This window comes from Ailuropoda melanoleuca, chromosome 14 (genome assembly GCF_002007445.2).
Source record: "Ailuropoda melanoleuca isolate Jingjing chromosome 14, ASM200744v2, whole genome shotgun sequence".
Classification (NCBI taxonomy): domain Eukaryota; kingdom Metazoa; phylum Chordata; class Mammalia; order Carnivora; family Ursidae; genus Ailuropoda; species Ailuropoda melanoleuca.
Window position 1 is genome coordinate 83,197,322 of NC_048231.1, and position 24,935 is coordinate 83,222,256.

At 45.3% G+C, this 24,935-nt stretch overlaps 1 protein-coding gene across 5 annotated transcripts; it reads right to left on the reverse strand.

Annotated features, from left to right (window-relative positions):
* Positions 1 to 5,666: 5,666 nt before the first annotated feature.
* Positions 5,667 to 24,457, reverse strand: MRO (maestro). 5 transcript variants are annotated; one of them, XM_034642437.1, is made up of 6 exons: positions 24,150 to 24,457; positions 22,567 to 22,713; positions 21,315 to 21,497; positions 18,709 to 18,864; positions 17,768 to 17,875; positions 5,667 to 6,125 (listed from the first exon to the last, which is right to left on the reverse strand). In XM_034642437.1, exons 1-6 carry the CDS (start codon positions 24,246 to 24,248, stop codon positions 5,937 to 5,939), a joined length of 882 nt encoding a protein of 293 aa, XP_034498328.1. In that variant the 5' UTR covers positions 24,249 to 24,457; the 3' UTR covers positions 5,667 to 5,936. The 5 variants fall into 5 exon arrangements, 4 of the variants coding, with proteins under 4 accessions (XP_034498328.1, XP_034498329.1, XP_034498330.1 ...); XM_034642438.1 differs by lacking the exon at positions 5,667 to 6,125 and adding an exon at positions 13,473 to 17,409 and having other exon boundaries at positions 24,150 to 24,376; XR_004620181.1 differs by lacking the exon at positions 5,667 to 6,125 and adding an exon at positions 13,478 to 15,415 and having other exon boundaries at positions 17,457 to 17,875; positions 24,150 to 24,370.
* Positions 24,458 to 24,935: the final 478 nt, after the last annotated feature.

A 24,935-nucleotide genomic window follows, 5' to 3' on the forward strand; every position in this document is an offset into this window, starting at 1 on the left:
CACAGTTTTGCCTTTTCCAACGTCATATATTTGGTGTCATGCAGTATGTGGCTTTTCAGACTGCCTGTGTTTACTTAGTGGTATGCATTTAGGATTCCTCTATGTCTTTCTGCGGCTTGACAGCTTGTTTCTTTTTATTGCTGATTAATATTCCTTCTTCTGAAGACAACAGTTTATTCATTCATTCACCTTTTAAAGGACATCTTGGGGGGCACCTGGGTGGCACAGCGGTTAAGCCTCTGCCTTCGGCTCAGGGCATGATCCCGGCGTTATGGGATCAAGCCCCACATCAGGCTCCTCTAATGTGAGCTTGCTTCTTCCTCTCCCACTCCCCCTGCTTGTGTTCCCTCTCTCGCTGGCTGTCTCTGTCTGTCGAATAAATAAATAAAATCTTAAAATAAATAAATAAATAAATAAATAAATGACATCTTGGTTCCTTCCAATTTTTGGTGATCATGAGTAAAACTTCTATAAACATTTGTGTGCATGTTTTTGTGTAAACATAAGTTTTCAACTTTTATGGATAAATACTTAAGAGTGTGATTGCTAGGTCATATGATAAGACTATGTTTAGTTTTATAAGAAACTGCCAAACTGTCTTCCAAAGTAAAGTGGTGAACGATTTTGCGCTTTCATCATCAATGAATAAAAGTTCCTGTTGGGGTGCCTGGGTGGCACAGTCGTTAAGCGTCTGCCTTCAGCTCAGGGCATGATCCCAGCGTTATGGGATCGAGCCTCACATCAGGCTCCTCTGCTATGAGCCTGCTTCTTCCTCTCCCACTCCCCCTGCTTTGTGTTCCCTCTCTCGCTGGCTGTCTCTATCTCTGTCAAATAAATAAATAAAATCTTTAAAAAAAAAAAAAGGAAGAAAGTTCCTGTTGCCTAACAGACTCATTGGCATTTGGTGTTGTCAGTGTTTGGTATTTTAACCATTCTATTAAGTGTGGAGTGGTGTCTCACTGTTTTAATTTACAATTCTCTGATAAATATGGGGTAGTGGCTGGAGTCTGGGGTTTCTGAAACTATGATTATGGAGAGTGGAGTTATTGGTGAGGACAAGGTCAAGGGAATAGGTAGCAGTGGTAGGATGGGGAAGATTACCATAAGAGAGGAGGCTTGAGAACTGAGAGATCAGGTCAGAAGGAAAATTGTCTTCATAAACACTGACCCTGCAGAATCTTAGGCTAAGGTTTGGAGGTGATCACATGGTGAATGAAAAGAAAGCATCAGGAGCAGTAACTAAGAAGAGTGCCAAGGGGTTGGAGAAACGAAGAAACGCACCTTATTCTCAAATAGTCCAGGCAGGCTTAAAAACAAAGAGAATGGGGTAGAATTAAGAGTCTAGAAACCATACACTGATGGTCAACTGGTTTTCAACCAGGATGCCAAACCATTCAGTGGGGGAAAGAATAGTCTCTTCAACAGATGGTATTGTGACAACTGGATATCCACATACAAAAGAATAAAGCTGGACCCTTATCTCACTCCATATATAAACATTAACTTAAAATGGATCAAAAGTACAAATATCGAATCATCACATTATATCTGAAATTAACAATTTACATGTCAATGATACCTCAATTAAAAAACCCCACAGGGATAACACTTTTATTTTATTTAATTAATTTATTTATCTTTTCGAGAGAGAGTGAGAGAGCCCACAAGCGCAAGCAGTGGAGGACGGGGGGAGGGAGGCAGAGGAAGAAGGAGAGAGAGAATCTTAAGCAGGCTCCACGCTCAACATGGGGGCTCAATCTCACAACCCTGAGATCCTGACCCGAGCCAAAATTAAGAGTTGGGCCCTTAACCTACTGAGCCACCCAAGTGTTCCTGAGATAACACTTTTAAAAAATGGATCAAAGGCCTGACTGTAATTACTGAAACAGTAAAACTGCTAGAAGAAAACATAAGGGCTAATGTTTTCATTACCTTGAATTTAACAGTGGTTTCTTAGATGTGACACCAAACACAGCAACAAAAGAAAAAAAGTAAATTGGATATCATCAAAATTAAAAACTTTTATGCATCTACCAAGAAAGTGAAAAGACAACCCATAGAACAGGAGAAAATATGTGTAACTCACGTATCAGATAAGTTTCTACTATCTAGAATATATAAACAACTCTTAAAATTCAACAACAAAAACACAACCAACCCAATATTTTAAAAACGGGCTAAAGGACTTGAACAGACAATTTTCTAAAGACGATATACAAATGAATGAAACCAGCACGTGAAGTAATGCTCCCCACCAGTCATCATTAGGGAAATGTTATCAGGGCCACAACAGCCGCCAGTTCACCCCCACTAGGACAGATAAAATAATATAGTGACCGATAATACAAAAAAGGACAAATGTTGATGAAGATGTGGAGACATTGGGACTCTCATACATTGTTGGTAAGAATGTAAAATGGTAAGGCCACTATGGAAAATAGCTGGGAATTCCTCAAAAATCTAAACAGAGAATTAGTCGGTTAACTCGGCAACAGCACTCCTAGATATATATCCAAAAGCTGGAAAGCAGGGTCTCAGATACTTATAACACCAACGTCCATTGCAGCATTATTCACAATGGCCAAAAAATGGAAACAACCTAAATACTCATCCACAGGTGAATGGGTAAACCAACTATGATACCCCCATGCAATGGACTAGTACCCAGCCATAAAAATGAATGAAGTCCTCGTGCATGCTTGTCAAGAGTTTTGCTAAACTACGCCATGGCATTGCGGCCTTGGCATACATTTTGTTTGGCCAGGCATCCTTCGAGGACCTCAAACCGACACTAGCCTCCTCACGCAAGCACGTGCACTTGATAGCAGCCCACAGAGTCACAAGCACGTGAAAGTTCTCGATCGGACTTCCGCAACAGCCTTTGGGATCAACAGTCTCTCCCGCCTCGCAGTTCCTGTGAGCCTTATGTAGCTCTCAGATGAGCTCCCCCTGGGGCTTCCCAAAATCATGCGCTGGGGGTTAAATTGAGCAATCCAGCCCTAGCTCAGGAACCCCCAAAGCGCTCCACCCACAGACCCTAATGGAGGCCCCTTCTCTGCACGCTGCCGTGTACTTCCTCCGGGACCTGTGAGTGATCACCTGCTCTCTTTCAGTTTCTCCTGCGGTCTGTCACACTGGCGCTCACCATGGGCACCCTTTGCTCCGCTTAACAGATAGTAATTTCACAAAGTCATAACGATGCTACAACACTGATGAACCACAAAAACACTATGCTGAACAGAAGCCAGACACAAAAGACCATATGTGTGTGTGTGTATATATATATAGCACAATTCTATTTATAGAAAATGTCCAGAATAGGTGAATCCATAGAGACAGAACATAGATTAGTGGTTCCCAGGGGCCGAGAGGGAGGAGGTAGTGGTGGTGATAATATAATGTGGTGAATGTACTGAATGCCACTGGATTGTATGCTTTAAAATGATCTCAATGCTGAGTTCCATGTTATATGAGTATTATCACTAAAAAACCAACAAAGGGAAAGGGGCTCTGCAGAGGGAGGGGAACGAGCCAGCCCCAGAAAACAGACAGAGGTGTTTTCCCAGGAGCAGTCCAGGTCGGGGGTGGGGGGTGTGTGGTGCACAGGGCAGGGGTACCTCATCAGTCCCGAGGTGCACCTGTGGTTTCCATATAACAAGGCAGAGTGACCCACAGACAGTTACCCACGAAGCACATCAAAAGGCTTCAACAAATTCTTCTTGAAAGTCTGGAGACACAAAAGAAAGACATTTCCTGCCGGTGCTGTGAAGAGAGATACCTGCTCCCCCTCCCCCGCCCCCATGCAGCGGCAGAACAAAAACTTTCAGCTGGCCTGGAAATCCTAAACCATTCTTTGCCCAGAGCAGAGTAGCTCTTACAGGGTCAAAGGCAGGACGTTGTCGCCCTCCTCTGGTCACTGAGCAGCTTTGGTTTACTCCCTCTGCCCAAGGGGAGTACCACCCGCTGGCTGGAGTGGGGCTGGCTAAGCGGTCTCCCCTTGCTGTGTGTGCAGAGCCGGGTCCTGAGATGTTCCGGGAGCTGAACTACCAGCGGTGGTGAAGGTAGCACTCCCCTTGCTGTCCTGTCCCCGCTTCACACCCACACTGGTGTTCTTGTACCTTCCATCCTCATGTGCAGCAGACTCCCGGGTCTCAGCCTGCCCTCCTCTCCCGAATGAGCCCACAGACACCCACATTCCTCTGCTCACTGCTTGAAAGACAAGTTTATGCCCTTTTTCATGTGTATTGCTGATCTCTACGGAGAACCTGGAGAAATTGCCAAGATGTAATGTTCCCAATTTATAGTGCCAAGCTTCCTCCTTTGCAGTCGATACATTGGGCTTCTACCCCAACATTCAGCTCTGAGGAGGGAACTCTCCAACACCCTGTCCTACAATCATCTCAGGGCCAGATGGACTCCTCGCTAAGAAGGTTCCTCCCCCCAGGCCGGTGATAAAGATCAGATTGGGCAAAAGGTGTCCCTTTGTCTTAGGTGGTCTAATCTCATCCATGAAGACCTAAGAGGGTGCTGTCCGGTTCACCAGAAGGTCCACCCTCCCCCCTGGATCAGAGATGGCCTGGCCTTTATGTAGATAAAGAGCTGCCTGCTCAGGGTGCCTGGAGAGATCTTCAACGCCTTGCCCACCAAAGACAGTTCCCTTACTAGCCGACCACTTCACCTTGATGTGTCCATTAACCATTAGAAAGATGCTCTGTCTCACACCTAAGAGAAATGCAAAATAAAACTGCACGGAGATGTCATTTTTCACTATGACACTGGCAGAGACCAGAAAGTCTGATAATTCATCATGGCAATGAGCAAGTGGACAAACAGACACTTCCCTGTCCGTTGCACACAGTGCCAACTGGTACAGCCTCTACAAAGAGTAACTTGGCAATATCTGTCAAAATTTTAAGTGCATGGATACTTTCACCCAACAATTCAACTTCCAAGTATTTATTCTATAGATACACTTGTACATGGATGCAATGACAATGCAATATACTTGTACATGGATGCAAGGATGTGTATTGCAACACAGTTTGTAGTAACAGAAGAGGAGGGAACTCCTCGATGTTCATCATTAGGAGACTGGTTAAATAAATCATAGTACAACCACCCACAGAACACCATGAATTTCTTTTGGTAATGAGGCTGTTTACTATGTTCTAATAGGAAAATCTCTTCAAGGTTTTATGTTGGATAAAACGTAGTGGGTCGTACAGTGTAATGTTTCCATATGAACAGAAGTATATAGATGCATACAGATATATATTCATGTGTGTTTATAGATGCATAGAATATGCTGGAAGGATACTCAATAAACTGGTGCTATGATTTTTATGGGAAAGAGAATGAGGGGATAAGGAAGAGAAAGTCATGTTTTACTCAATATTCCCTTTTCTAAATTGCAGTAAAATGCACATAGTATGAAATTTACCATTTTAACCGTTTTTAAGCATACAGCTCAGCAGCGTTAAGCGCATTCACACCGTTGAGCAACATCGCCACCATCCATCTCCAGGACCTTCCATCTTCCCAAACTGAAGTTCTCTCCCCATTAAACACTGGCTCCCCATTTCCCTCCCCCCTCCCCCGACCCGGGCCACCCTTATGAAATTGACTACTCCAGGTAACTCACATAAGTGGAATGATACAGTATTTGCCTTTTTATTTCTGGTTTATTTCAGTTTGTATAATGTCTTCATCAACACCTTCTTATATCTTTAAAAGCACCAGAAGAGCTTTGTAAAAACACTGATGCCGGGGTCTTCCCCCTAGAAAGTCTAACTCCATAGGTCTGCAATGAGGCCAGTCACCTGGGTTTTTAAGACACTCCGGGTGATTCTAATGTTTGGTCAGGCTGAGCACGCTCTCACACCACATCAGACTCACCTGAGATGCTCTCAGACTCCCAGGTCCCACCTCTGACCCACTTATTCAGAATTTCCAAGAATGTGCTGTTTTAACAAACACTCTGAGCGACTCCAAGCGGCAGGGCGGCGCCGAGAAGCCTCTGGAAAGCACTCCCCCACATCACACTCTGCCCGGGACGCTGGGAACTCAGCATGCAGCCTGTACCAGCGGCAGGAATTGACGTGCACGGGGGCTGTGCCCCCTGGGTACTGTGGAAACANTGTTGAAAAGGAAAAACAAAGCTGGGGGCATCACAATGCCGGATTTCGAGCTGTACTACAAAGCTGTGATCACAAAGACAGCATGGTACTGGCACAAAAACAGACACATCGACCAATGGAACAGAATAGAGAACCCAGAAATGGACCCTCGGCTCTTTAGACATTCTGTTTCTAGTAGGCTCCTCAGAGGCTCGAGGCTCGGGCAGATCTAAGCATCTGCCTGAGGGTGGAGAGAGGCGTGGGAATAAATGCATTGCCCAGAACACTGACCCATCCAATCTCTCCCCACGCCTGTGCCCCTTCCCAGGGGCAGTTGCCGCTCCAGGGGAAGCTGAGGGAAGGCAAAAGCAGTGGTGGTCTCATTCCCCCCACTCCTCCACTAACCCCCTCCCATGCACCGCCCCCCTTGCCCACCTCCCCCACACTGCGCCAGTTAGCAGCTATTTACTTTATAGTCCCAGCTCAGCCCTTGGAGGCAGGATGACCGTGACTGTCCCAGGTTAGTCCTGAAAGTCCTCTAACCCAGGAAACTGGTCAGAGGCAGTCCCAGGCAGAGGGGTGATTGGTCACTCTGGGGGACACCACCAAGGTGTCGAACCTGTGATGGGTAAGAGAATAATGGGTGCGGGACCAGAGGGGGTCCTGTAGTAACACCTCCTGGGATTTGACATCAGCAAAATGAGCCCCAGTGACTTGTCCAAGGTCACAGAGCTGTTGCCAAGGGCAGTGATGCCCCAGCCTGACTCTTCACCACCCAGCTGCCAAAATGACTTAGGTGGTATTTCCCCAGAGACAGAGGGACAGATTAATTGAGTTTTCAGACCTCTCCATGACGGCCCAGCCCCAGCTCCCAGCGGAGGAGGGCCACCGTGAGCCAGGACTACAGTGGGCTCCTCCAGGTTCAGGAATTTTTGCCCCTGCCAATGGCTTACTTCCCTCTGTCGCTTCCGCCCTCCTCGCGGGCCTCATAGGTTATCATGCAGGAGGCTGCTGCGTTAACCCAAACCCACTCAATACCCATCAGAGCAAGCCTTACTCTTAGAAAGAGCAGGTGACCATCCCCAAAATGTGCTTTCTGGGGAATCCCGGGCTCAAAACCTCTCCCTACCTACCTGGCTTTAAAGCACATACTAGGGCAGCACGATCCAAGAGAAAGAGAAGGTGAGCCACAGAGGCAAACCATATAGATCATTGTCTATTTCCTAGAAGCCATACTAAGAGATGGTAAAAAGAAGCCAATGGGATTTATTTTGGAAAATATCTTTTATTTAACTCAATGTCATTGAAAGTGAAATCAATGTAAAACATTATTGAGATGAGACAGTTTACATTCTTTTTTTCATACTAGGTGTCTGAAATCCAGTAGGTTTTACATGTACAGCACATCTTAATTCAGATGGACCGTAATTAAGGTATTCAGTTGTCCTATGTCTGACTGGCAGCCACTATATAGGACAGCACATACCAGAGGCCCAGAACACATGCGAATATCCCTGGGAAGGGTCCTACCACACAAACACACTCATGGATCGTTGATCTGACAACTCAGACTCCTTGGAGGTCAGAGAGAACAGGGTCCTCACAAAATACGATATGGAATGATTAGTTATTGATCATGGCAGAGAGGAGTCGAGGCCAGGGCAAGAAAAGCAAATTCAAATTCATATGGGGCTGCTGCCACCACCTGCTGCTAAGCAGGGGACCCCTACAAATTCTCTGCCTGGGTCCGTGGTCTCAGACAGCAGGCTGAGGGGCTGCAAGGCGTACTTACACACAGGACCGAGGGCCCCTGGTGAGCAGGACTGTGAGGAGAAGGAAGGAAGAAGGAGTGTTGTAGAGCTATACAGAGAAGTGAGGCGTGCTTCACATGTGCCTTCCTCCCCGTTCCGCTGAGGCTGCCTGCTGACATGTCCGTTAGCCATAACCCCACACAGGGCACCTCTCCTCCCGGGAACATCCCAGAGCAGCCATTACGCCAGGCTGGTGGGGAAGCGGATGCTGTCAGGCAGCACTTCCAAGTGCGGGTCCCAGGGAAAGATGGGAGGATCTCAATAGAGAACACCTTCTTGAAGAGATCGAAGGAATGCGAAGGACCCGGCTGGTCTCTAAGGGCCCTGAATTCTCTTTTTTTTTTAATAATAATTTTCATTATGTTATGTTAGTCACCATACAGTACACCCTTAGTTTTTGATGTAGTGTTCCATGATTCATTATTTGCGTATAACACCCAGTGCACCATGCAATATGTGCCCTCCTTAATACCCATCACCGGCCTATCCCATTCGCCCCCCCACCGAAGCCCTCAGTTTGTTTCCCAGAGTCCACAGTCTCTCATGNACAGATAAAGGACTGGTATCCAAGATCTACAAAGAACTTCTCAAACTCAATACACGAGAAACAAATAAACAAATCATAAAATGGGCAGAAGATATGAACAGACACTCATATGATAATTGTCTTTCTCTGCTTGACTTATTTCACTTAGCATGATCTCCTCCAGTCCCGTCCATGTTGATGCAAATCAAAACCACACTGAGATACCACCTTACGCCAGTTAGAATGGCAAAAATTGACAAGGGAGGANAAGGCAAGAAACAACAATTGTTGGAGAGGATGTGGAGAAAGGGGATCCCTCCTACATTGTTGGTGGGAATGCAAGTTGGTACAGCCACTCTGGAAAACAGTGTGGAGGTCCCTTAAAAAGTTAAAAATAGAGCTAGCCTATGATCCAGCCATTGCGCTACTGGGTATTTACCCCAAAGATACAGACGTAGTGAAGAGAAGGGCCATATGCACCCCAATGTTCATAGCAGCATTGTCCACAATAGCTAAGCTGTGGAAGGAGCCGAGATGCCATTCAACAGATGACTGGATTAAGAAGCTGTGGTCCATATATACAATGGAATATTACTCAGCCATCAGAAAGAACGATTACCCAACATTTTAAGGGCCCTGAATTCTTAAGACTGTAATGATGGATCAGAGAAGGGATCTATCCCTAGAGCCCAAAGTTTAGCTGTCAAATCTCAAGTGCCTCAGGGGGAAAAAACAGAAACCCCCCCCCCAAAAAAACAAACAAACAAAAAACCCTGGCTATATTGGGCTCTCTGTTGTGGTGGGATGGAGGTGGTTTATATACAGCTCCATTGAACTTCCCAGCACTCTTTGAAAGCCAGGTTCCTTGGTAAGTGGTATGTCTTTGGAAGAGTTTTTCTCTCTGTGTTGCCCAAACATACTTTGCACGCACACACGCACACACACACACATACACACACACTCCACAGGTTTTTGGAATTAATGGCATTTGGCAGTGTTGAAGTGTCAGAGAAGTTAAGCAAAGCAATAGACAGTCTGGGGGCACCTGGGTGGCACAGCGGTTAAGCGTCTGCTTTTGGCTCAGGGCGTGATCCCGGCATTCTGGGATCGAGCCCTACATCAGGCTCCTCTGCTATGAGCCTGCTTCTTCCTCTCCCACTCCCCCTGCTTGTGTTCCCTCTCTCGCTGGCTGTCTCTCTGTCGAATAAATAAATAAAATCTTAAAAAAAGAAGGCTTAAANTGCTTGTGTTCCCTCTCTCGCTGGCTGTCTCTATCTCTGTCGAATAAATAAATAAAATCTTAAAAAAAGAAGGCTAAAAAAAAAAAAGAAAAGACAGTCTGATGGCTCAAGGGGCAGGGGACAGTGATCCTGGTTGACCGCACTTGCCTTCCTTGCAGACTCTGGGCCCCGGCTGGCACACCACGCCGTCAGATAGTTTTAGAAAGGGCAGGGTAGCAGGAGGCGCTCGGAGTTCTTGAGGCAGCTTTCAAACCTGCTGTAAGAGGTGATGGGCTACAGCTAATAATCCTGCAGAAAGGTGTGAAGGCTCAGTGGAATGATTAATGTTCCCCGACAGAGCTTACCTCAAGTGAAAGGGCCGTATTCAGAAGAGCAGGGAAGGGTGCCTGGCGGGCCCCTGGGGTGGCTACGTTCATCATGGGGAGGGAGGAGTTAAGCTTTGAGGCCAGAAATAATTTCCATCACCTCACCACACATACCCAGCAGGAGAATCCCATCCTCGCCAACCCCTGCCTTACAGTAAACTACCTATGAGGCCCTGCCCACCGTGTTTTCCTACAGGATATCACAGATCACTAAGCTGCATGTATTCCACTCAGTAGGGCCAGGGAGGGGCCAGAAGGAGAGCGGCTGAGTGAGCCGGAAATGAGGCAAGGGGGTTGTCAGTTTGGGCTTTTAAAAAATTTTTTTGGTTTATTTTTAATGGTTGTTTTATGCCCATCCATGAAATAAAAAATCTACTGACTGTGGCTTTCATGAGTTGAGAGAGATCACCATTAATGATCTTACTAAAGAACTCTGAGAGGGAAAGAAACCCTGAAGTTGAGCCCTTTGCCATGTGCTGCCTGCCGCTGGCCACACCAAAGGCTCCAGCTCTAAAAACAGAAGCAGAGAGGGTAAGAGTTGGACGCCCCTTAGAGAGAGCATAACCCATCCTCCCCTGCAGACTCTTCCCCATTCTAGTCTAAGAAGAGAAGGACCTTCCTTGAAGACAGGTGGAGGGAGTCCTGAGCCAACATGGAGGAAGCCAGAAGATACCAGGCTTTGATTTCTCAGGTAGACTTCATTTATTGACATATAAGTTTAAATCAGATTTAATCAAAAGTCATGTGAAATCCAAAATGCTGGGCCTGCCCCTTTCCTTTTCTTGGGAAAGGTAAGAGCAAGGAGGTTAACCAAGAATTAGGTTGAAGTATAAACACAGATCCAGGTAGGGCAAAGGTCTTTTAAGATTAAACAGACTTAACGGTGCATATTCCATTACCTTCATGATAAAATACTTTCTTTGTTTACTGATAGTTAATGAGAGGCAACACTTATAAACAAGTAACCCCTGTTTAATACAGTAAATTGTGTTTGCTCTCTTAAGTCATACGTTTTTGTTTATGAAATTGAATCTGCTCACTAAAGTCATAAAATGAGCTCATTTGCTTTGAGGTCATTTAATCTTGGACTCTGCACATTGTGTAGATTTTCTTGCTGGTCAGAAAATCTCAGATCCCTGGGTTTACTCTCCTCAGGCTTGGAAAGGGCTGGTAAATAAACTGTCACTCTGGCAGTTTTAAATCCAAACAGATCAAGATTTTCATTTTTCCCTAACAGAGTCATAACTACCTTGAGTTAAATGTGATCCCAATGTTAGAGTCGTCTGAAGAAAGAGTGCCAGGTTTTCCACAATTTTTGAATGTTACTCATCAGAGCTTTTCAAAACGTTTGGGTGTAACTAAATTATACAAAATAGATACATGTTAAACCTGTAAACTGATCCTATTTCACATTGTGACAGGGTACTTGTTAACTGGAGAAGCATTCAGATATAGAAGAATGTATCGGACCTAATTTCACTGATTCTATATTTTTAAGATTTTTAATATTGGTTGTCTATTACTTTTAAATCGGGGTCTGTGTTAATCCTGTAGTTCCTTCTTCCCATTCGTTCCCTCGTATAAATCGGCTCCACGGAGAAGTGGCCACCGTGCACGTAAGCACACAACTCATCACGGAGTAACACGGTACGGTTTACGCCCACTGTCTCATTTCACCATCACAGGATCTTGGGCAATAGGTTCTTCCTCCCATTTTGCAGATGAAAACCCTGAGGCTCTGAGAGGTTATGTGACTTGATGAGGACAACTGGCACAAAGCCAGGTCTTCTGACACCAGCTCACACGTCCTTCCAGCACACGTGACGTCACCTTTGGGACTGGGCTTCTTTCCTTCCCCAAGGAAGCTACACCTGCCGGCGCAGTCGGTCCAAGCGAGCATGTCAAAAAGCATTGGATTTCTGATCGCATTTTCGCCCAGGCAGAGGCATGTGCCTTGAGCAGCATGGCTTAGGAAACGGCATTTTGACTCTCTGATCTACATTTCTGAAAAACATTTTCTTCTTGCGGGGAGACATTTGGGCCATTACCTAGTTAACATTTGCAAAGTGCTGCAGGAAATTCATTAGCTTGAAAGGAACATGATTACAGTAATCACACTCAGAAACAGAGGTGGGGTGTTAATTATTAACAAGAGATCGCCCAGAAGATACAACACAGAATTATTAACGGAGCCACTGGGGCTGTGCGGACGGAATGAACAGAGCCCATTTAAGCCAGCTCAGAGCATGAAAAGCTCCTGCTCCTGCTCTGAAGGCTCACAACACCCCTACAGGAGCCCACTGGGAAAGAACAACTTGCTATTCTCATGCAGTTATGATTCTCATTCTTATTAAAATGTATTGGGCCATTCTAAAGCTGACCTCGAGGTACCAGTTTCATGCTTGATCAAGGCACCAATATTTGTGACTCCATAAATTCAGTCATTCTTATTGAACACCCATGGTGCGCAAGGCTCAAAGCTACAGTCCTGGGGACCCAGGGAGGAACAAGAGGCAGAGCTGACCCTCGGACTACAGTCATTCATTGGGGAGGATCAAGATGACACTCGGATCCCATACTGAGAGCCAGAACGGACCTCGCTGAAGACCTGGGCAGCATCAAGAAGAGAAGAAACAGGACCTGGAGAACTGGCTGGGGGTCAGGAGCAAAATGAACTAACATTTCCCGAGCATCTTCTATGTGCCACGCACTATGAAAATGTTCGCTGCCATACAATTGAATCTTTGTAGCATGCCAACTCTATGGTTGGGATTATTATGTCCATTTCACCGAGCAGCAAACTGAGGCTTGGCAGGCTGCCTTACCCAAGGTTATACCAGTAGGTGACAAAGCCAGATTCACAATGAGGAGGACTTAGTTCCAGGCCCTATCTTCCCAATTGCTCTGCTCTACCTCTGAAAAAGAAGGACACTTGGAATCAGCCCAGGAATGGTGGAGAGAAACAACCAAATGGAGGATGAAGCATTCCGGGTAGTAGGAATTTAGGAAGAGCCAAGGGAAATCATAAGTTGGTGTCCATTATGAAGAATCTTATATATCAGGCTTGGGAATCTGCTTAACTTGATCATTTAAAGGGACCTTTGTAATATCAAACCATCTCTCTTCAGTAAACTGGGATGCACTGAGTTTCTCTAGAACTCAAGGTTTTTCTTTCTTTTTTTTTTTTTTAAGATTTTATTTATTTATTTGACAGAGATAGAGACAGCCAGTGAGAGAGGGAAACACAAGCAAGGGGAGTGGGAGAGGAAGAAGCAGGCTCCCAGCGGAGGAGCCTGATGTGGGGCTCGATCCCAGATCGCCGGGATCACGCCCTGAGCCGAAGGCAGACGCTTAACGACTGAGCCACCCAGGCGCCCCCTCAAGGTTTTTCTAAGAGCATTTAACACATAAATAAATACAGGAACAAAAGACTTATTCTACTATGGTCATACGAAAAGAATGTAAATTCAGTAGCATAAATACTGAATCAACCATAAGTCATTTTATTTTCAACAATAGGCTAAAGCAAAAATGTCACAAAAGGACAAAGGCAAACACATACTACCGAGAGTGAGCAATAACCATCCCAGGCTTTCCAAAGCACACCACTCCACACACCAATGAACATTTCATTTTTATTTGAAAGAGCATTTTTGCATGTGTTCTATGATTGCAAAAGTAATACATGCTTATTGCAGAAAACTTGAAAAATGCAGGAAAGCACAAATACATATTTGCCTTATTTCTAGCACTATCTGCTAGCTGTCCCACACAGCTGCTATTTCTCTCTTTGTAAAACACGCTCTTGCTTTTTATAACTCAACTCTATGGACTGGAATTCCACTGGATTCTGTTCACAGCGAGTACCGGTACTGATTACCTACCTGTCAGATTCTCAACTTCCTTCTTTGTCTTTCCCTCCATTTTCCTTCCCTTTAAGAAAAGCCCATCATGTGGGCAACTGGAAAGCAGGGACCGAGTTTCATGCGGGCCTCTACCCTGAGCACTTAGCATGGTAGCACTTGAACGTTCCTTTTTCAGTCTTTAATTCACTCAACTGTTCATATCTAGTGTTTAAAAGTAAGAAATGTCAAAGCATTACCTTTAGAATGGCAAATTAACAGGCATCTTATGAGGAAAGGGATACTTTAAGTACACAAGCCTAAAAGTCACCTGCAGATTGATTAAAAGGAAAGAAATGATGGCCCTCATTTGACAAAATGGGCTTCTCCCAAGGAGGAGTAGCTTCAGATGATTTCTGACTTTTTTCTCCCTAGTCCATATTTATTTACTAAGCACTTACTGAATACCTTGGAGATCACATGACAGATACAAAGCAATACGAGATAGGATCCTTCCTTCAGCGGCTTCACTCGAACCAGGGAGGAAAAAGACATGTAGGTAAAAATTTTCATATGAGATAAAACATGTTGAGTGGCAAGAGACTGCTAGAATGTTCAGAGAACTCAGAGATTCGAGCTCTTTCCTGATTGAGGGCATCAGGCACTGATGAGTCTTAGAGTACGGATAAGAGACAGGTGCAATATGTGTGTGGGTGTGCCTGTGAGTACGCATGGCTGGGCGGGGAGGGAATTCAAAGCAAAAGGAACAGACTGAGCAAAGGCAAAGGAGCCTAAGAGACCAAGAAGTGTTCAAAGAAGAAAGAGGAGCCAAATTTGGCTAAAGCAAAAAGAGTAACAGAAGAAAAAGCTGGAAAGGAAGAGTGTGAGCCCATGGCTGAGAGCCCAGAGTAGCAAACGAGTTTGGACTCTGTTCCCACTATAATTTGCAACTATTTAGTCATTCAGCAAATGTTTCTTGATCATCTGCTATGTGCTGGGTGCTGTGATACACACAGCGAGATACAAAAAGGAAAACAAGGCAGGGCCTATGGTACCAAAGCAAGGCATCCCTCACTCTTACCACGCAATTCCATGATAACTTTCTTGAAATATAGTTTAAACTCAAAGAGGACTTATGAAGAGCAAAACAAAACTGGCCAAATGACAAAATTAATGATAAGGACCATCTTTTGGTTATTTATTGCTGAGTGACGAACTATCCCAGAAGTTAGTGATTTAAAACAACAGTCATTAGATCAACTTGCTTACAATTTTGCGATTTGGGATGGGCTTCATGGAGATAGCTGGTGCCGGCTGCGTTGCTTGCACAGCCAGGGTCTGGCTGGAACCGCCAACTTGGGTCACATGTCTGGACCTCAGACTTCATTGAGAATTGGGTTCTTCAGCTCTCCTCACATGGCATTCCACACAGTTAGCTTGGTCTTCCCTCCAAAATGGCGGTCTCAGACATTCTTCTTTGGTAATCTGGCTTCTTACATGGCTGCTGGCTTCACCTGGAGCACAAAAAAGGAAGCTGCCAGGGCTCTTAAAGAGCAGCCTAAAATTGGCAGAGTGGTATTTTCTGCACATTCTCCTGGTGAAAGTGGGTCACGAAGCCAGCCCAGATGCAACAAGAGAGGTCTACAAGGGCATGAAGACCAGGAGGCATGATTCATTGGAGGCCACCCAAGTAAGAGTCTACCACAAATCTTCAAGTCAATTCAATAGCATCTTCCACAATTTTATTCAACTAAGGGGCATTAAGTCCATAGATGTCTCTACTCTAGGGCACAGAACCTGCCTGCCCCACTCCACCTCCACCTTTTCTGAATGCTGGCAAAATGCAATTGTTTCTCAGGCCACTCACTGATTACTTAATAGAGCTGCATCAGCTTCTAAAGGGACCTTGCAACCGTTTCAAACTGGCCAACATCTGGGAAGGGCGAGGGCTCTCAGCTCAGAACCATCCCACCTGCTCCAGAGCCTTTGTCACTCCCAAGAGCCTCTGGGTCACGTACCCCAGCTTCAACACAGGAAGAAAGAAAACCCATTCGTGTCTGGCTCCTGCTCCCTCTTCTGCCATCTGCCACATTCTTGTCTCCCCTAGGAGACACCTCTCTTCTGTGTTACACAGTCCTATCTTGGGGGAGCTAGAGCAGAAGACTGAGTTTCCGGTTTTCAGAACGACATTAAGATCCCTCTGCAGCATTTATGACCCTCTTGTGTTTTCCATTTCCCCAACTGGACGCAGTCGTCTTATATGGCCTGAATGCCAAGTTGGGTGATAATATCAGAATTTCTATAGGAGAAGCTTGGGAGGCAAACTGGTTGGAGAGAAGGTGGGAGGGACTGAGGTTTTTCTTGAAACTTTTTAAATAAGCCACGTGACCCCTCATAGAATTAGAATTGATCACCAAAAAATTGACATAATTAGCCAAGAGGTGACAAGTAAAAATGTATACTTAAATCACAAATTAAATTAATAAAAATGTGTACTTAGTACATATAAAAGCAGAAGTTAACTGAGTTAAATAGAGCAGAAGCTGAGGGGGTTTTTAAAATTTGTTTTGTTTTGTTTTTTTCACGTTTCTAGCCATCTGTCAATTATTCCACATTGACGCAGAATCACATGGTGATTGAATGTGGGGTCCAGAAGTCAGATGGTACGGGCTTGAATTCCGGCTCCATTACTAACCAGGTCATCTGGGGCAAGCTACTTAATTTCCCTGTGCCTTAGTTTTCTCATCTGGAAAATGAGGATAACAATAGACCTTTCTCACAGGGTTGTTGTAAGTATTAAATAATTAGTGTCCAATAAACATGCTCCATAAATGTTACTTATACATTCATTACTATTAGCCTGAGGTTTTTCAACACATCCTTTACAGATTTTTTTTTCCACTTTATTAATTGGTGTTTGGAATGATCTTGGAGGCAATGACTGTTGAAGGTTATGAGAAGCTAAAGATACTCTCCAAACCCCCTTCTTGGTCCCCGGGCCAACTTTAAATAGATCTTGCCAATAAAAGGTGTCCACAACAAATTGCAAAGTATCAATGGCAGATTAAAAAAAATACTTAAGGTAATATTCTCCTAAACCTCAGAAATTAAAAATAAAATAAAAAAACACAAGAGAGATGACAGAGATGAACTTAAGAAGGAAAAAGCTGGGCACTAAGACTGAATCTACATATGCTTTCACTGTTTGAAACAAAGCGGGTACCTTCTCATCAAATTTGTATGGGGGGGGGAAGTGAGATACATAAAAGCAATTTAGAATTTACTCTGGATAGAATCATACAATTCCATGCAATTGCCATCAATAGTTTTCCCAGCATCCCGTTTTCTATTACAATCCCAAGAGGCAAGCAGAAGCATCCGAGGAGTTAAAAGAGGAGGAATGTCAGCCCCCCAGCAAGGTGCTCACTGGAACAATTTCCCTGCTGCTCTGTGTTTACAGAATCTTATTTGCATAGAAGAACTGCAGGAGCTCTGGATGATAGTGGCTCTGAAAGAAATCAGCAAAAGCGCACGTGAGGGACGGGTTCAACACACCTCCTTGACTCTACAACGAGTAGACAGCCGTCAAACACAGAGCGTGAGGACGATCAACCTTCAGATTCTCAGAGGCGGAGATCGCGGCCTGCGTTCATCTAATGATCTACACTGGAAGTGCCAATAGACTTTGTGCACAGTCCTCCGGGCGTTTGTCACTTACATTGCATGATGGGTCAGTTACAATCGAAACACAATTGGCCAGAGTCACTTATGGGGAGTAACTCCCGAGTGTGCCTGGCCACCTGCTGGGTTGACATCAGGAGGGCAGGGACCTCTGGGAGAATTCTCTCCTACCCTCTCTCACTCACCAGCTGCCGGCAGAGTTTAGGGTTCCTTTGATCTTCTTCAGTCTGGAAGCTGTTTTCCTTTCTTTCTCTCAGATACGGAGAACAGGATCGAAATGTTGTTTTGCAAGCCTGAGAAAAATAATATTACCATCTTATTGTCAAAAACGTTAGAGAGTTCTAGAATCTAAGTGAGGAAGAGCACTGCATCCAATCTGTGGTCTGGAGGACACTAAGGATATGAAAGTGACTTCCAGAAGTTTGAAGATGTCAACCTTAAAGGATTTTGCTTCTAAAATGACCATGTCTATAAGTTGGGCCTGGTGGGGCAAGCATCACTTTATATATCACTTTACCACTGGTTATTGTCCCATCAAAAGTAGTTCTGGATTCCTATATTCCCAAATTCCCTCTCTCTCTGTCACTGTCTCCCTATTGTGTGCACTAATTAAAAAAAGACAAGTGGTTTGGTGGACCTCTTGCTCCCAGTGGTTTTGAAAAATACCCACTCCAAAGCAGGCCTGACGTGGATCCTACCCTATTAGGACATATTTTCTCTATGAATAAAACAGAAGCTCTATAGGGGATTGAGCTCTATAGGTGGGAAGTCTACACAGTGACAGAAGCTACCTGGCATGAATTAATGTCCTCATTCTGCGGGCTACTGCATTAACCCGTGCCTCCCTGTCCCCCACGCTCCGGAACCTGAGTTTATCTAGCGTCGGCAGGTGTTGGATTGGGCAGGTGGGGCCGGAGCAAACAGAAAATAGCTCGCTTGCTCAGAGAGAGATGACACACTGGGCAGGCATCTTTCCAAGGATTCATGTGGATACACTGTTGAGTGTCCCTAGTGGAACCGGCAGGAACAGGAGGTCTAGCGGCTCAAAGCAACAGGGCAGCACCACAGCCCCCGTTAGGAACAGCCCAGAGCTCTCATGCGGTCAGTGGGAGAGTCACAGACTTACCTTAGCAACCTGGGGATTTCTGTCCTGTAAATGTATCAGGAGGGAATCTTGAGTCTGCTTGACCTGGCTGGTGAAAAATGTCTTCCATTTCCGCCCAGCGAAGGCTGCCAATTGCCCAAACAAGATGAAGGCTGAATATCTCAGGTTGTCATTCTCCTGTGGGTCCCCGGTGGACAAAACAACAAAACCCAGGTCCTTACCAAAAGGCCACTGCATCAGAGAACATCACTGTCATCATTCTTTGTCACCAGATCCAGTCTAAGGCACTTAGCTGGCTGAGGTGGGGGACAGAGAGGAGACGGGCTGAGTCTTCAACGACCGTCTTCTCCAGAGGACAAGACAATTAGGCAGGGGGATCATTGTGCTAATCCCAGCTTCCCAGCTCTGTTATTTATTATTTAATGTTTTGGAGATAGAATACATTTGTATGTTCAAAATTCAAAATAACCAAATCGTTTTATTAACAAAAGTAAGTCTCCTTCCTACCCCTTTCTGCCTGCCACTAAATTTCCCTCCCATGAATGAACAAAGTTATAAATTTTGTGTGTATCCTTCCAAAAAAATTAAGAAGAAAAAGAATAAAATATGTATTCCATAGTCCTTTCTCACATTTTTACACAAACGGAATCACACCATCCCACTGTTACATACTTTGATTTTTCACCAAACAATTTATCTGGGAGCTCTTTCCATGTCTCTATCTAAAGGAATTTGGGGTGGCTGCACTGTAATTCATTTGGCCCATCTCCTGTTGATTATTCCCAGTGTTTCTACAAAGGCATCTCTCTTCACTTCTGGTCTGAGTTTCTCCCTTCTGCAGTAGAAATAACAATCGTTTCTTCCCTCACCACCTGCCAACTCTCCCAGCTTTTAGTATGGTTGGCTGACTTGTCTCTGAGTGTGTCTCAGTGGGTTCAGTCCTTTCTTGTTCTCCAAGGTGAGAGGTCTGGTCCAAGTTTCTCCCTTTCCTGATGAGGACACCAAGGCTCAGGGCATTTCAGTGACTCGGTCAGAGTCACTCTGTCAGGTGACAAGGAACCAGGTAGCACCCAGCCTCCTGACTGTTGGTGAAGGAATTTTATATCAGTGTTTCCTGGTCCCATGAAATCTCCAGGCAAACCAGAAGGAACAGAGCTGGGCCGGGCCTCTCCAGGGGCAAGGAACACCTAGGACTGGAGGTCACAGACCCTCAGCAAGGCCAAAGACCACTGATCGTTTCGTGAAGGATTGAAAAATATTTTTTAGCATATGGGACATTTACACAAATTGCTTTAGTGTTGCACTTTCTTCATTGATCTACCAATGTGTGTGCATGCGTGTGTGTAATTCATTTCAATACTACCCTACTGCTATAAGATGTATGAGACACATAAGAGGGGTGCCTGGCCTGCTAGGGCCTGACAATCATCTGACAGGGAGCATGCACCCAAGAGAGCGCAGCGTAAGATGGGCAGTCAAGAGGGCTGTCCTAGATATATACTGTCAGGAAACAGCTCTCCATGAGTATTTCCAGGTTACTATACAACCAGGGCTTTCTGGTAAAAAATTACCGTCATCTGGGTATAAAAAAGTGATTGCAGATAAGTCCTGGAAATTAAGACAGCACCTGCAGAGAGATTTAGACATCTTCCTGGAGATACTTGTTTACATTTCAGGGAGGCAAAGTAGAGACCTTCCTCTCCCCGCTACCCACAGAGATGGCTGGTTTGCATTCCAGAGCAAAGGTCTCTCCATCTCTCTGAGTGGGAGGAGAGGCAGATGGGCCAGACGTTCCTATATGAACTCCAAGTTTCATCATTTCAAGGTTTCTCTTCCTCTCGTGTAGTACAGGTCTATCGGGAAATTCAGTGTGGGGAACTCACGCAAGGTGCTTTGTGAGGAAATAAAATGTCTATTTCCTGTTATACAGGTATTATCTCTCTGTTAGAGGGTGTGTGCATGCGTGTGTGTGTGTGTGTGTGTGTGTGTGTAACTGCAGCAGGCTAACTGGTCAGCCTGAAAGGAAGGTATCTCAGAGTCCCCACAGTGTCAGAGCAAACAACATGTCCGTGCACTTTTACTTAACCTGCCTGTCACCAGGCAGTGAAGAGCACAGGTCCTGTAGTCAGAGGGCGTGGGTTCATATCCGCTTACTGGCTCTGTGAATCTCGGGCAAGTCACCTAACCTCTCTGTGCCTTGGTTTCCTCATTTATAAAGTGAAGATAATAATAGTGCCTGTTTCACAGGGTTATTGAGGAGATTCTGTGAGATAACCCATGAAAACTGCCCAGCACCGTGCCTGGCACACAGTACAGGCACACTAAATGCTAACAACTGCTATCGTCACGTTCATAACAGAGCACTGAGCACATGCTGGCACTGTTACCATCATCTTCACCCTCATCTCCATCACCATCTTCATCATTGGCATGTATATATTCACTTCTCTATAACAACAAAAACTCCTTCTTTACATGTCTTCCATGACCCCATGTATGATACTAGCCTCTCATGATAATAAGTAAGTTAATAATACAGACTATGTTCTCTGAGCCCCCAGGGCTCACATGTCTCATCCCACTTCTACTTTAATAACCCAGAATTCTTCTGAATTGTCCTCACTTACGTCATCTAATAAAGTCCTGGTCTGAAGAGTGATGTCTACGAAGAAAGAACCCAGACTTTTCCCCTGGATCTTGCCCAAGATGATGGTCAGAGTCTTCACGCTCTCGTGGATGACTTCAGCACTCACAGGGTCATATAATCCATGCACCAGCAGGTCTAGGATGATTTTCTTATACTTTATCACCTGTTAACAAGGTTTGAAAATCATGAGCAGTCCAGAAATTGCTCCCTGTGAGTTAAAAAGCAATCCTACTTCTAATCTTCCAATAACTTAGGACTTGGGCGGAGAGCGTGGCTTTCTTCAGGAACTGCCACAACTCTCACTGAAATACAAATGCTTTCATTAACCTGACCCAAGAGCCAGCCCAGTCCTGGAGGAAGAACAGAAAGAGCAATCTGGAGCTTGGCCAATGAGCAGATGAGGCCAGGAAGGGCGCATCAAGGAGTGTGGTAGGCTGGGTAGGTCTAGGCATCTGGGACATAGTAGATACTTTTATTGGGGATGAGACAAAATGGTCACTGAAGTGGACAGATGCTAAAAGCAGAGGTGGGGAAAACACCTTTTACTAAACAGGCATAAATTATTAAAAAATAAATTAAATTCACCCAAGAGGGTGATGTCCAGGTGTGTGTTAATCCCATCTGCAGCTCTGTTTCCCAAGGCTGATAATACTGGGGTGTGATGACCCCCAAATAACCCCAAATGAGTCATGCCCTTGCACAGTCTCCTCTTAAATGTGGAAGGAAATAGGGACTTTGCTTCTAGCCTCTAGAATATGGCAACAGTGATAGGATAGCATTCCCACGGTTACATTACATTATATAAGAGTCCATCTCAGCAGGCATGAGTGGTAGAGGTTCTCCTGCTGGCCTTGAAGGAAAAAGCTCACATGCTGTGAGAGAACAGCCTCAGGGAGCTGAGGTGTCCAGCCAGCAAGAGAGCAGGGACCTTGGTCCTACAAGTGGAAAGAGCCGTGTTCTTCCAACGGCCCCTTAAGCTTAGAAGAGGAGCCCAGGCTTCAGAAAGGAATGCAGTCAGCCCCATACCTTGATGGTAGCCTTGTGAGATCCTGAGCAGAGGACCTGGCTACGCTGTACCCAAACTCCTGACCCAAGGAAACTGCCAGAGGATGAATGCTGGGTCTGTGGTGATCTGTCACACAGCAACAGGTAACTGGCACATGAAGCGCCCTGTCCCAGTCCTGGGGACTCCAGGCCAGGAGGGCTGGCCGGGTGCCACCTTCCCCTCCTACCTTGTCAGGGGTCTCACAGGCCATGGTTCCCAGGCCTCTCATCACCATGTGACGCTTTTTAGCACTGGGGTCCTGGGCTCTTTCTGCCAAGATGGAAAACACGTTCTTCAGAGACTCCTGCTTCTGGAACCTCAGTGTCCAAGAGACCTGGGTAGTAAGTCAAAAAAGTATTGATTGGGGGAGCGTTCAGAGTCATACCCATCCCAACCCCAATCCCTCCCCCTAAAGAAAGTCCTGTGTGGCCTGCTCAACTTAACCCATCTTTCTCCACCTAAAAACACCTGATTTTTGCTGGAAATACGTTAGTTTGATCTACATAATGAAGAAAATGGATGGAAGAGGAAAGAGATAGAGAAAAATAATATAGGGCTGGTGTTGAGGTAGGTTGGGGGAAGTATGGGGACAGGTGCTCTAGGATCACCAAACTAGAGCTCAGAAGAAAGGGGGTGCCTGGGTGGCTCAGTCAGTTAAGCATCTGCTTTCAGCTCAGGTCATGATCCCTGGGTCCCGGATTGATCCCCGGGTCCTGGACTGAGCCCCACATCGGGCTCCTCTGCTGTGAGCCTGCTTCTTCCTCTCCCACTCCCCCTGCTTGTGTTCCCTCTCTCGCTGGCTGTCTCTCTCTGTCGAATAAATAAATAAAATCTTAAAAAAAAAAAAAAAAAGAAAGGGGGCTTTAGAGCATTGATGTGAGCTGAGACCAGGGATCCTTCACAGGACAAGAAATGCTGGACTGCTTCCATCTCAAAGAAAAGCATTTCCCCAACCCTTCTTACTCCTCCCCTCTTCCCACTTTTCTGCTCTACCTTTTAGCTAAGCACCTGGAAAGATGTGTCCATACTTGTTTTCTCCAATTCCTCTCTCCATTATCTCTTGAACCTTCTGCAGTCAGGTTGATGTGGCTAAATCCAAGGGTTAATTCTCAGTACTCTCCTTCCTCAACCCCTCAATAGCATTTGACCCAACTAGCACAGCACATCTATAAACATTTCAGGGCACCTAAAGGATGTCCCATCCCAGAATGCATACATCTGAGCAACTGAGATTAGGAAAAGAAACGCGTAAGTAATGCAAATTGGGAAACACCATGCGGCTAATGCAGGAAGCTACTTCAGGGACTAAACTCTCACTGCAGAGCGAGAGTTAGGTTACCTCTGTTGTGAGCCTCTGAGACCAGGTAGACCCCAGTGCTCTGTCCCTCACAGGTCACAGCAACATGTGCTGACGTAGAACCAAGACAAGGCAGGATCTAGACAAGATCCAGGAAAAAGCCACCTCCTCACCATCCTGGGTAGTGAGGGGCTGCGGACTAGACCCATAGTCCTAATCAGTATTTGGGTCTCATCGTTATTTCTCAGTACTCGTTGCAGTTCATTCTATACTTTTATTATTAAGTTTGCAGCAAGCTAAATTCCTCCCAGCTTATTTCGTTATCCTATAAACATTCTGTCCGTGTTATCAGAGGTGTCATCAGGCTTTTTTCAGAAGGTGCCTCAGCCGAGCCACCGCGACTCACGTCGACCTGGTGCTGTTGCAAGTGGTTGTCGGGGAAGAACCTCTGTTTATAATATTTTGTGACAGACCTTGGAAAAGAAAGACATCATTGACGTCCTTCTCTTCTTGGGCTGGGTGGTGGGGACTGGCAGGGGCTGGCCTAGGATTCTTCTCTCTGTTTGGTCCATGGAACTAAAAGAAAACAGAATCGTCACATGAGCCGCAAACACTCTTCCAAGCTTGTCATTGACAAGCAGTGTCTTACAAAACACTGTGCCAGGGTAAGAGCATAAAGAAGCAACATCCCTGAAGTCTGTCCTTTAGGATCCTGTCCCCTTGGTGAGGAGAAGGAACAGTCCCATCAAAAGATCAAGAACAGGAGGAATTCCAGCAGGGCCATCCAAACGGTCTGTCCCGGTCTGTCCCGGGGCTCCCATTCCATCCTAGAGCCCTCTCGCATCAGAATCACCAAAGAAACAAAATAAAGATGCTGGGCCCCACCCACACAGATTCTCATGAGTTAAAGTAAAAAGTAGCCTGAAACTTTGTGTTTTTAAAAGTTTCCCAACGATGTAAATTGGTACTGCGTTTTAGAGTGGAACCTGGTATCATCTCCTATAATTTCGAAATGCGCGTATCTTTCAGCCCTTCTTGCATCCCACAGAGACACAGGTACATCATATGTTCAAGGACACATGTACAGGAAAGGCACCGCCACTTGGTAATGAACAATCTAATCTCCTTTCATAGTTGTAACTGATTATTTAATATAAATAAGTTAGACCCTATATTACAACTACACAGCTACAGGTGACCACAACACAGGCATTAAAAAGAATACTGGGCACAAAAACACTAAAAAAATACTTTTAAAA